The 12,262-nt window shown below is 47.4% G+C and overlaps 5 protein-coding genes across 5 annotated transcripts; 3 read left to right on the top strand and 2 right to left on the bottom strand.

The window, feature by feature from the left end:
- Positions 1 to 216: 216 nt before the first annotated feature.
- TrAtP1_009777 (uncharacterized protein) lies at positions 217 to 2,166 on the top strand (the record flags this gene model as incomplete). The annotated part of the gene is made up of 1 exon (XM_014091163.2): positions 217 to 2,166. One exon carries the CDS (start codon positions 217 to 219, stop codon positions 2,164 to 2,166), a length of 1,950 nt encoding a protein of 649 aa, XP_013946638.1.
- Positions 2,167 to 4,330: 2,164 nt separating this feature from the next.
- Positions 4,331 to 5,236, top strand: TrAtP1_009776 (uncharacterized protein; the record flags this gene model as incomplete). The annotated part of the gene is made up of 1 exon (XM_014091164.2): positions 4,331 to 5,236. Exon 1 carries the CDS (start codon positions 4,340 to 4,342, stop codon positions 5,234 to 5,236), a length of 897 nt encoding a protein of 298 aa, XP_013946639.2. The 5' UTR covers positions 4,331 to 4,339.
- Positions 5,237 to 5,386: 150 nt separating this feature from the next.
- On the bottom strand, positions 5,387 to 6,741 carry TrAtP1_009775 (uncharacterized protein; the record flags this gene model as incomplete). Its single annotated transcript, XM_014091165.2, has 2 exons — positions 5,387 to 6,040; positions 6,097 to 6,741. The coding sequence occupies 2 exons, from the start codon at positions 6,739 to 6,741 to the stop codon at positions 5,387 to 5,389; spliced, it is 1,299 nt and encodes a 432-aa protein (XP_013946640.2).
- A 783-nt stretch (positions 6,742 to 7,524) lies between these two features.
- On the bottom strand, positions 7,525 to 8,235 carry TrAtP1_009774 (uncharacterized protein; the record flags this gene model as incomplete). The annotated part of the gene is made up of 1 exon (XM_066114427.1): positions 7,525 to 8,235. One exon carries the CDS (start codon positions 8,233 to 8,235, stop codon positions 7,525 to 7,527), a length of 711 nt encoding a protein of 236 aa, XP_065970523.1.
- A 167-nt stretch (positions 8,236 to 8,402) lies between these two features.
- TrAtP1_009773 (uncharacterized protein) lies at positions 8,403 to 12,009 on the top strand. Its single transcript, XM_014091055.2, has 3 exons — positions 8,403 to 9,448; positions 9,513 to 11,118; positions 11,174 to 12,009. The coding sequence occupies exons 1-3, from the start codon at positions 8,445 to 8,447 to the stop codon at positions 11,873 to 11,875; spliced, it is 3,312 nt and encodes a 1,103-aa protein (XP_013946530.2). The 5' UTR covers positions 8,403 to 8,444; the 3' UTR covers positions 11,876 to 12,009.
- Positions 12,010 to 12,262: the final 253 nt, after the last annotated feature.

The following is a 12,262-nucleotide window of genomic DNA, read 5'->3' as shown; positions in this document are numbered from 1 at the left end:
TTGATCAACGGCTAGAGACAAAAGGCATATATCACTTTTACATATCTTGAACACCAAACTCCGCCTGTATAAATTATCTTTTTTATTTTTATCACATCTGTTTTTCATCTTTTCATCTCTTCATCTTTTGTTCTAGCTTTTTCTGGCTTTTCAACTTCATCAGCTTTACCTTTTTTTTATACTTTTTATACTTTCACACACTCCACTTTCACAATCATGGAATGCATGAGGAACAAGTTCACTGGTGGCCTTCTCCTTGATGGAGGTCGCTACCAGACCATCTCACCACTCAACCACGGCTCATTCGGCATGGTCTTTATGGCTCAGGACCTCGTTTCCAACCAGGTCGTCGCCATCAAGTGTCTCACCAAGAGGTCAGCGCCTTGTGAGGTCAACCCCGAGTTTGCAGTCGACGAGCGATCTGAGGAATATGCTCTGCATAACGGCCTTGGATCGCACCCCAACATCGTCAACTTGCTTGATACCTTTGAGACCGAGGCTCACGTCTACTTGGTCATGGAGTTTTGCGGCCAGGGTGACCTCTATGAGGCCATTCGCAACGGCCACGGACCTCTGGAGACTGAGCACGTTCGCCAGTTCATGCTTGAGCTGGTCGACGCGGTTGCCTACATCCACTCCAAGGGTGTCTACCATCGCGATATCAAGCCAGAAAACATCTTCCTTACTCAAGATGGCGCGATGAAACTCGGCGACTTTGGCCTTGCCACTACCGACAAGTGGTCCTTCGAGACTACCGTCGGCAGCGACAGGTACATGGCTCCTGAGCAATTCGACTCTGCCGGTGCTGGATACTCACCTGCCGAGGCTGATGTCTGGGCCATTGGCATTTGTCTCCTCAACATTCTCTTCTCCCGCAACCCCTTCACCACCCCCACAGAGTCTGATCCTCTGTTCCTCGACTTCTCTCGTGACAAGCAGAGCCTCTTTGACGTCTTCCCCAGCATGTCGCAGGACACGTACGAGGTCATCGTGCAGTGCATGAACTTGGACCCCAGGAAGCGTTCCCTCGAGGGCGCCCGCGATGCCCTCCTTCGCGCTGTGAGCTTTACGACGGAGGATGAGTCTCTCGATGACTTTTGCGGTGCCGAGAACCCTACCGTGGCATCCGCTCATCGTGAGCCTCTCCGCACCCCGTCCATCCAAACCCCACAGATCGATGGAGGCGCATTCCCTTGGACCAAAGCGCTCAACGAGACTCCTGCTGCCCATCGTCGCCAACTTAGTATCATTCCCGACGATGAGAGCTACAGCGAGGATCTCTTCTCCAAGTCTGGAGAGACGACCGACTGGTACTCTACTGGAGTCCAGACCCCGTCTTCCTCCATGCTGGACTCGCGCATCATTGAAGCTCGTCTGCGGGCCTTCAACATCTCTCGCCCGCCCATGCCCAAGCCTTTCACCAAGGTTTCTCCCGCTGCCGGCTCTCTGCCCATCGCCATGGGCAAGCCGTTCCCCTCCATGGCCTCCGTCTTTGGCGGCCGCCAGAAGGATACGGTTTCCAAGAGCTGGAGTGACATGTGGGACGAGGATGAAGAGGAAGAGGAACAAGAGCAGGAGCAGGAGCAGCAGAGGGTCAGCGCTCTCAAGGAGCTCAACTCGCGCACTTGGAGCCACGAGAGCACCAACGAGCACTCTGTGCAAAAGACTGAGCCCATCCCTGTGGCTCACGTCATCAAAGGGGATGTGGACGATGATTTGGTTGCGGATGGTTTCTTTTTTCACGAGGCCTCTCCTCCCACCAAGCACGCCTTTACTATCACGCCGCGCTATTCGCCCCCGTCGAAGCGCGGCGACGTCGACAAGTGGGCTGCGCTTGGTGAGCGTCGCAGAGGCCAAAACATTCAGGCGGAGCCCGAAAAGTCTCCCGGTTGGAAGCAGCGTCGTCAATTTGGGTTTGGATACAGTAACAACGGATACAATAACAACAAATATTATGAAGCGGGCGTTTGGGATCATCATTTTTCTACTTCTCACAATAACACTATTTTACACAATCAACACAACAACAATGGCAACAGTTTTGGCAGCAAGGGGTGGAGCAAGGATCGCCTCAAGGAGAATTCGTGGAGCAAGGCGAAAGATTGGAACTGGCGCAAGGATAGGCGCACCGATCTCGGAGACGTTGAGTGGGTTGGTGGTTGGTAAGAAAACAAAAAGGAAGGCTTTTTGTTTGGGGATACCCAACCGCCAATCGTGGTTATAGCCATATCCTTTTTATGTTTTGTCTTTGCTGGCTAGAAAGACGGAAAAGAACTTGTTTTGCTCCTCTTTTTGGAAGCACTTTTTGGGCCAAAAGAACCACGAGAGCCTGATTTATCTTTTTTGTTGATTCGCTGTCTCTGCATCGAGCCCCCCCTTTTTCGTGTTGAGGGTTCTGCATTGTAGACGGGAATTATCTTGAAAGAGTTTTGGATCTTGTGATGGTTTCGTTTGTTACTTTTTTGGTTTATAGAGCAGCTTTGGGAGAGGGCACTGGGCTTTTTGTGCCGGGATGGATGGATGACAAGGAATGGCTTTGACTCGCTTTCTGCGTATTAGTTATTTAACATTACAATATACCAGAGGTTACCCACTCAATTATTTGTGTCTGCAATGTGATGTCTTGATGAGTTGACTTGATAACACTAACTTGCTTTCCCTTCTACAGGTTGTAGCTTGTATATGAACTGCATATCTTCATGCTGCTTACACCATTTTGTCTGACGGGTGATGAGTTGATGAATAATAATCTCATCTTCCAAGCTTAACAAACCAAAGGAAAAGTAGATAGCAGCGCAAAAGGGAATAATAATAATAATAATAAAGAGGTGAGAGATATATATCCTCTTTGTTTAGTATTGTATTTAGCAGTGGATCTTGTAATAAGCAATTGCTACCAACAGCCGCAACTAGTCTTTCCTACTACGAGAAGAATACGCCGAGGAATAAGACAAAGCCATGTTAAAAACTGCTGCGATACCGATTGGCTGAACGACTTGCTGATCGAGCTGCCTGATTTTATCTGACCCCGGGCACATGTTATTGGACAGCTGTTTAAGACAGCTGGCGTATTAAACTTCATTCGCTTATTGACATTGCTTTTCAAGAGCTTTGTGGATGTAACACGGCTATCGAGCAATAACAAAGGGCACACTTGAATTAGAAGACTTCTTTTACAAACTCAGGATCATATACTTGACAAGACAATCAGCAAGTTTTGTATAGTTTACTTGATAGACTTTTATGAGGGTTCATACATCTTGGTCTAAGTGAGCTTGCACTGGTTCAATATTAGAGTAGGTGTGTACCTGAGAACCCCGCCATCATCCATGTCACTTTAGCGCACACCCTTTCAACAGCCGCATGACAGCAAGCAACGATGCTTCTAAGGCACGCAAAAAGAACAATACTCAACACAAAAATGCAAAAAATAAAAACATACAACAGCCGGTGTTCGCTGATGGTCACCCACTCAACTACTAATCTGCCGGTTAGTGGCTTATCTATGGGGGAGCAGACGGGACCCCGAGTTCTCCACTACCTATGGTCGTATGTGCTTGTAGACTTATCAAACTTCTTTATATACTTCTGTATAGCAGTGTAGGGATTGCGCTTCCATGAAACTACAAAATCTCATTCCTACATGATATCTACTACCAGGCATGATCACGTTGCACTTACACTTACCCGGATGACCCTTACTTATCGGGATCCGATTCTTTGAGTAAAAGGAGCTCCGAGAATGCTGGGCATCATCCTTGGCAGTCGTGAACCGTTTATAACAGCGCTTGAGTTGGCAGGGAAAAGAGTGAGTGTTGGAAGCTAGTTTTTTACATTGTCATGTAGATAGGCATGTGGACATTCTTTAGTAACATTTAATGAGGGTTGTGGTATCTTCAAGTAGCACCCCAAGGTTCTCGCGCGGACTGTGTGCATCGCATAGAGCTGTGAAGTACCCACTTGCGTTATACCTACTACTAAAGCAGCTTCCTCGCTGCACACCATATACATAGCTGGAGTATAGTTGTAAAAAAATGATATCTATATCAGTACTACAGTATCGTACTGTAAGTACCACCGCTATTTTGGAGTGCTGGATATATATTAGCCACTCTATTGAGGGATCGGGACGCATCTCCAACAGATTGAGTTGTCGCTTGCCAGCCTGATCGCGGCCTGACAATCAATCCATCAATTTACGCGAATCAAAACCAATGTCAGAGTAGTACACTTATCCACAATCTGCAGACTATGGAAATTTTGGTCAAGGCCCAAAAATAGTTTCTCATCCTATTCACCAACCTCAAGCAACCAAGACTCCATCTTCTCCTCCAACGCGATGACAGGCAAAACCTGGTTTCTCCCTCCCGACTTTACCTTTCTTCCAGACGGCCAAATTGCGCTCGGCAGCATCATCCCCAGCCCTCAACAACCAACCGCCATTCTCGCCTCTGCCATCTCCTACCCGACTGTCATCCTGCCAGAGGTCAAGTCCATCACGGAGAAAAACCTCAGTTTCTCAGCCGAAAAAAGCCGTTCTTTGGGGCTCGCGCTCTTTGCCAAGGTTCTCAACGTCGGAAACGCCAAGATCAATGTGTCATGGTACAAGAACAAAACCTTTAGCGCCGTGGATCATGAGGTGCGGACATACCACGGAGCCTTCGCTCCAGAGACCTTGAGAGCAATCTTGGCGCTTGATAATGTTCAGAGGCACATTGACGGAGGACGTTTTGGCAAGCGCCATGTATACATCATCACGGGCTTACGTGTGGTGCGAGAGAGCCTTACAGTTACAGAAGAGAAGAGGAGAAATACGGCAACTTCTGTTAAAGCATCAGGATTTATTCCCACTGGCATAATGCCCGCCGTTCTAGGGGCCACGGTCGCTGGTAAAACAGAGGATAGAGCCAGCAGTAGCTATGAGACAGCGCCGGGAATCGTTTTCGCATATCGGCTACACGTAATTCGGCCTAAGAATATAGGTGCCGATGTCGAGCTATTTTCTGATAGGACAGCATTTTTCAGCGGTGAAGCTGAAGATGTCGAGCCTGAGATGGAGATTGTTGAGGTGGACGGCGCAGTGTACCGAGAAGATTTGGATGCAGAGCAAGATGGTTATGAAGAGAAGCGGCTCGAAGGAGTAGACAATGACTCCTATATCGTGTTTCAAAGCCAGCCTCTGGCAATTGAGAGCGAATTACTGAAACGTAGTCAACATATGCCAGAAGGCGTATAAAGAAAGAATTATTCTATAAAAAATGACACCGCATTCACTCGAAACTACGCTTTGCATCAGATTCACCAAGGTGGATTGGCTAGGTTCGTTGAAGTTGATTCATGTCATTGTAATATGATCGAGCCGTCCAGTCATTCTTCGCGCCATTCTCTATGATATTCTGTCTAATTTTGACAAGGCATCAAAAATAGCCGCATATCGCCCGAGATCATCACTCGACTTCTTCCAAAACCAGATCGGGTTCACAGACCTACGCCGTGGGTGGTCCTCGTCTTTTGGTGCCAGTCGATCCAATGCTGCCTCCATGCCTTTGGTGGTCCGGAGTCGTTGCAGCATGTTGTCGGTTGTACTCGCCGCCTTACCTTGCAGCAAGATCAACCGAGGCAGTACAGTGGCGTATATAAGCATCGTAGCACTTATGCCTGCCATTATTGCCGTGGCGACTGAGGACCCGGGCTCGCAAATCTTTGGGTATGTGCTGCTAAACTCGTCTTGAATGGAGCTTGGGATGTCGTCGCCGAATGTGCCGAGCACGGCGGCACTATTGGTAGTACTTTTTGCATTTGATGACAGAAAGACTCCGTTGCAGTTTGTAGCATAGACTGATATAACAGCAGGGTGGCGGGCAGGGAAGCTCTCATCGTCTGTAGACGAGTTCCCAGCACTGGCTAGAAAAATTATATTGTCTTGACGCTCTTTCTGCACCTTCTCAATAGCCTCGCGTATCCCTTGGTCGTTGGTAGGGAAGCCAAAGGACATGAAAATAATATCAGCTTTGCCAATCTGTCCGGCCCAGAGGATGGCCTTACCGAATAACATGTAAGCTTTATATATGAAAGTAATATAATCCCATTACTCACCTGCTTAATATTTTCGCGACTGCTCTCAAGCTCATTAGTGCTTTTAGCAACACGAGCAACTAGAATACCTGCTCCGGGAGCGCACTCCATCAGGAGCCTTGCCATAAGGGTCCCGTGTCCAAAAGTATCTGTCATAGTTTGCGCGTCAGGATCCACAAAATCCTTCTCCTCGATGATGCTCTTCATCAGCCCGCTCTTCGCTCGAAAGGTGGGAAATTCTCTATCCAACCCTGTATCCAGGATGGCAACGCGAATCTCAGCTGAAACTGCACAATCGCGCCGTTTGCGCTCCACCAGTTCACTGATCTTCTTTAGGTCTCTTAGCCACATCTGGGGAACTACAGTGGCGCTGTGGAATTCTGCGTCTGGTTCCAATTTCCCAGCCTCGTTATCAGGTGCTCTTTGCGGAGGAGAAAGAGGCTTCTTGTCGACATAATTAATGTGCCCAACTTGCGTTCCGAAGCCCTTTTGTAGCCATTCGAGTGGGCGGACCACATACTCGTGGAACTTTTTCCGTATGACGATACCTTCTTTCCCATCTAGGTTTTGTTGCTCCGGTGAAGGATTGACCTCTTTGCTTTTGAGACAGAACTTGACAGCATCATCAAAATACCTCTTACTATTCGTGAAGCCATCCCATTTCATCTTCTCTAGTTCGCCCAAGTCGTCGATTGCCCTCTTGTGATCAAAGTTTGCCTGTGCGACCCTATTTTTGCGTTTCAATGTTTGAAACGGCTTAGCGAGACCGATTTCTAGAAGCAATACGCCTATGTCAAGTATCTGAGGATATTTATGAGTCAGCTGGTCCCTGTCTACAATATCAGAATCACTTCTGCCAGGAATGCTGAAAGGAAATGACAAATAGGCGCATAGCGGTAGGTGTTCTTTGTTTCCTTCGTTGCCCCCCCTCAGGCATAAACCAGATGTTATCGCTCGTCCACTTGGTCCGAATCAGCAGTTCTGACTTGTAGTATTTCCAGTATGATCGTGCGATAGCATATGAGAGTGTCACTTTGTCCTTTGGGGTGAGGTTGTAATGGCACAAGACCTCTTTTAGAGACTCTCCATTCCCGGCCTTGAAAAACTGCCGTAAGACATGCGATTGATTGAGCTTGAAAAGACCATGGCCGTCTTTGAAATAGAGAGGCACGCTAGCATCTATTTGTCGATCAAGGATATAGCAGAACCCTCCTCGACTCAAAGGCTGGCCATTATCTGCAGGGCCGCTTGGCTGACTAAAGCTCAGATCGTTAGTGAAAATAACATTTAAGCTACTCTGAACAACGAGCTAACATCAACAACGCTAAACTATCAACAGGTCTAGTTGACTAAGTGGTGTGACGGGGCCATATACTAGATCGTCTTACTTATAGGTAGGTGGGCGATTGTTGATGCCACAACTTCATCCTGCAAGGGTCACGGATACACTTACATCTTTAAACTAAACTCTTGCCAAAGAGTCATATCCATAGCTGAAACAAGGACCGTCATATCTCTCTTAACCGTCTCTTGGCTATTTCGAAGTTCATGGAGACAGATTCGTGCAGGGTGCCGCATGATTTGCAAATCTTCTTCAGCGGTCGGCGCCGTCCGACAAGTTTGGTATTTCGTAGATTCGCATTCAGCGATTGTTTGGAGGGCGTTGAAAGCCCCATGATTGAGTTCATCCAAAGATGTATCCGGTGTGTCGAGATGCTGAGTCACGATCTTAGGTAGTCCTTTTATGTCGTTTGCGTCCTTGGTCAACTTTTGGATGAGGCTGTCGCAATCGCGCCTGATTTCTCGGCTCTTTTCTGTTTGCTTCTTGAAAAAGTTCATAACGTTTATCTCCAGATCTGTAGCATAAGTCCGATTGAAAAGAGATGAACGCGCTGATCCCACCGTTGGCGGATAAATAGCATCCAAGCTATGCAGCATCGTGTGGCAAAGCTGCTCAACATCGTGTTCAACCCAATAAGGCGGAAGAGTCCCGAGATATTGGTGGATCATATAAAGCTTGGCGGCAATCTCGTGAGCTGCGCGGAAGCTGCCAAGGTCGGCAGGTGTCAAGCGTCTCCCACGAAATACATCATATATCGCTCTCGAGACCACTATCGCACGAGATGCCAGGAGGGCAGGAATGCCTGTATCTTCAGCCATAACATAGAATTTGTTCGTCTCCAAGTGAGGAGTTCACCAATTCCAAGGTGGGAGCCTGGAAGAAACCCGTATTATCTGCACTCGCCATTGGCCAGTGCAATTTCATAATCTTCCCCGCTCATGCCTTACAATCTACTCACCAAGACCGATTGCGACTCCGGCCATCTCAACGTAGAAGGCCAGGCTCAGCTCTCCATCTTCAATACAGCATGGAGCCAACAGCGCCCTCAATCCTGACGCTCACGCAGTTCTGCATTTCCAAATTCAAGCAGCTCCTGGCCGCTCAGAGAGCTGGATACATCGGGCCATTAGAAAGCCGGCTGGCTGACTTCAGTCTCTGGGCGGATGGCCTTGGTGCCTTGGCAAAGCCCGGAGCTTCACTGGATTCCAGGCTTCAGGGTCGAACAAACGACCTTCAATTAGTGAAGAATGTCCTTACTATGTTGGAAGACTCTCTGGATTACTCCAATAGCCTCGCCGAGTCTGATGTAAACTTTGCTGCGAGTATCCAGAACATTGATTCCGCTATCGAGATCCTAGCTCTGATCAGCGTGGCTATCCGTCGAACAGGAAAGGCATCGCGGAATCGCAGAGCTGACCAAACGTTTGATCCAAGTAAGCACCAGGAGCTAAGGAAGCATCTCGAGTGCATTATTCTTCTTCGTCCATCAAAGGAGGCTCTTTTCCAGAAAACAGACGACGGGAATGTTATCGATAAATTAGATATCTCCAAATTATCCGACCTACAACAGCGTATCATTCAAGCAAATCTCAGGCGAAGGCACAACTTTCTTATGGCACAAAAACACTCCATAGCCCAGAAGGCGCCACAAACTCAGTCCTCGACTGCTCAGCCCTCGCTACCCATCGGTAATCTCTTGCAAACCAAACCTATCGTTAAAACACAGAACTTGGCCAGCCCTCAGGATCCGGCTCCATTTCCAACATCAAATCTAGCTATCAGAGGTCAAAGCATCGCAGCACCAACGATATCGGGATATTCGCTTGCATCCACAGCCGAAGGGAGTCTTAAATTTAATGCAACCACCAAGAAATACACTTCGGGGACAGCGAAGACACAGATCACGTTCATCGCCTCTAATGCTGATTTCCCAAAAGCCCCATTTATCACTTCCAATAAAAAGATATCAAAATGCCCCTGTTGCTGCCAGTCAATCCCAGTTGAAATATTACAGCATCCAAAGGAGTGGAAGTAAGTAGCTTACATTATCTTCTTATTTTATCTTTTAAGGCTAATTTAATAACCTTATTTAAAGACAGCATATAATTGAAGATATATGCCCTTATACTTGTATTGCTGAGAATTGTCCTACGCCGTATCTCCTCTTCTGTACCCGAAATGAATGGGAAACTCATGTCAAGGAAAGCCACCTGCCTCACTGGCAATGTCTGTTTTGCAAAGAGCATAAAGACTATCTAACGATGGAGAGCATTTTAAGCCACCTCCAAGAATATCACCAAGAGGAGCTCCTGGAGAACTCTCTTCCAACGCTCCTCTCCTGGTCTACGGTACAGAGAATGGGGATCAAATCCTGCCCTTTATGCTCGTCATGCGGGGCCGAAGACTCACCAGAACTAGTCGATCACGTCCTGCAGCACACGTACGAGTTTGCACTCCGATCGCTTCCTTGGCCAAAACCCATTATACAAAATCTTAACGTACAACCAGGCAGCTTCAATCTTTCACTGGATTCAAGCCATGCAGAAGAGATCCAGCGACTGAACGCAGAAGAGATCCAACGATTGAATGCAGAAGATGACAAGCGATTAACTGAAAAAAATATCCAGAGACTCCAAGTAGTAAATATCCGTCAATCGACCGTGGAGGGCATCAAGCAATGGATCAACAAGGAAATCAATGATCGCAAAGAACCTCCAGAGCTACAACTCACCGACTACGACAGAGCGAATCACGCTGCTTCAAAAGATTCCGAGCTTTCAGAACACAGCAACTACTTTCTCACAAACCAATACTTTGGTGACGAATCTGATGATGGCAAATCTTTTAAGCCACAACATGATCAAAGCAATGGCAGCTCCATCGCTGGATCCAATGACACTGATCGGAGCATGTGGAACGAAGCAGCACTATTAGAGAAGCAAGTCATAGCAGCCGCAGGAAATGAGGTGGATGGCAAGGAGAGGCTGGAGATTCTGCTAAAAGGACAAGAAGGCCACATCGCCGTCACAAAAGACATCGTGACAGCCGCAGCAAGCAACGAGGCATGCGGTAAGCAAGTGATGAGATTATTCATCATTCAGCCAGTGGAGCATGTCACTATCGAAGAGGACGCTGTGGCTTCTATTGCCGAAAGCTTTGACGGCGAGATGATGGCATTACTCCTCGGACAAAGAGGAGATCAGATTACTGCCACAGAGGATGTCATGGAAGCTGCGGCGAATAATTCGGAGAGTGCAGATGAGGTGATCGAATTGCTCCTCGAGCATCAAGCCAAAACGAAATCTACCCATACGGGAGATGTTGTGTCTCCTTCTACTCCTCCTACCTCCCACGGTCTTGGCTCCCTCAAACTTGATGCCGTTGCGCCGCACCATAAGAAAAGTGGTGATGACTGGTACGTCATTTTCAATCCTCAAGTGCAACGTGTTCTTGATGTCGACCTGGTCCACACCCTCCTCCACGACAGTGTTGTCGCCTCCGTCCGATTTTCCCAAGACGGAAGGTACGTGGCTACAGGCAGCAATCGATTCGCTCGGATTTTCGATGTAGACACAGGTGAGGAGATACACACACTGGATTGCAGCACTACCGATATCGCCGAAGATAATTATCTTCGGAGTGTTTGCTTTAGTCCTAACGGGAAATATCTTGCCACTGCTAATCCAGATAAGGCCGTCCGAGTAAGTAAACACCTCCAGCGCTAACGAAAGTCATTCCAAATTAATTATCACGTAGGTGTGGGATATTACTACAGAAACTCTCCATAACCACTTCCAGGACCATACAGAAGGCGTACACACGTGTGATTTCGCCCGTGATGGACGTACTATTGTATCTGGAAGTCATGATGGGACTGTACGTCTTTGGGATATCGAGACAGGTGCCAACACCTCCACTCTAACTGCAAACAACGAAATATTGGCCGTTGCCATGTCCCCCGATGCTCAGTTTGTAGCAGCCGGGTCATCGGATGGTACCATCTACCTCTGGGACGTTAAGACTGGTATCTTGGTTGATCACTTGAAAGACCCCGATGGTCACAGATCCGGTGTCTATTCCATTGCTTTCTTGCCAAATGGCAAGAATCTGGTCAGTGCCAGCTTAGATCGTACTATTAAGATGTGGGAGCTTAGTTTACCTCGCGATGAACCAAATTTGGGTAAAGAGGGTGGTAGCTGCGTCAAAACGTTTGAAGGGCACAATGATTTTGTTATTTCTGTTGCTCCCTCGCCAGATGGCCTTTGGATAATGTCAGGTTCGAAGGACCGCAGTGCGCAATTTTGGGACTCCAAAACAGGCGCGGCTCAATTCATACTCCAAGCGCACACGAACACGGTTATATCAGTAGCGCCAAGTCCACAGGGCAGTTACTTTGCGACTGGTGGAGGAGATAAGAAAGTTCGGATCTGGGCTTACCGCCCATATCAGGCTATATGAAGAGATTTTGTTGAATAATTCACAGTCTAGCAGATGTATATATTGATAGGATTATGCATCGCAACTTTGGCCCAATGGAGGATTCTCAAATATCCCAATGTAACACCGGCATATGTATCAAAAACTTGTGCGGATACTGATTTACTAGTTCTTTGTCTCCTCGTATTATATTAAATCTACGCTTCATGTAACAAGTTAGCGTTCGGCATTGGAACTTGCAAACTGACCGTCTTGTGAGTAGTCACTTTTGAGCCCGGTAGATGGTCCTTTGTTATTTAACATTATAGATATTATTGGTGTATAAACTATGTACAAAATTAGTAGTGGATCCTATAACTACAACAAATAATTTTATCTTTTCGAAAGACAAATCTTCTTACTAAGCTA

The sequence above is a fragment of the Trichoderma atroviride genome, chromosome 5 (genome assembly GCF_020647795.1).
Source record: "Trichoderma atroviride chromosome 5, complete sequence".
NCBI classification, from domain to species: Eukaryota; Fungi; Ascomycota; class Sordariomycetes; order Hypocreales; family Hypocreaceae; genus Trichoderma; species Trichoderma atroviride.
Note: the sequence above shows the minus strand (reverse complement) of the source record. Positions and strands in the feature narration are given on the sequence as shown.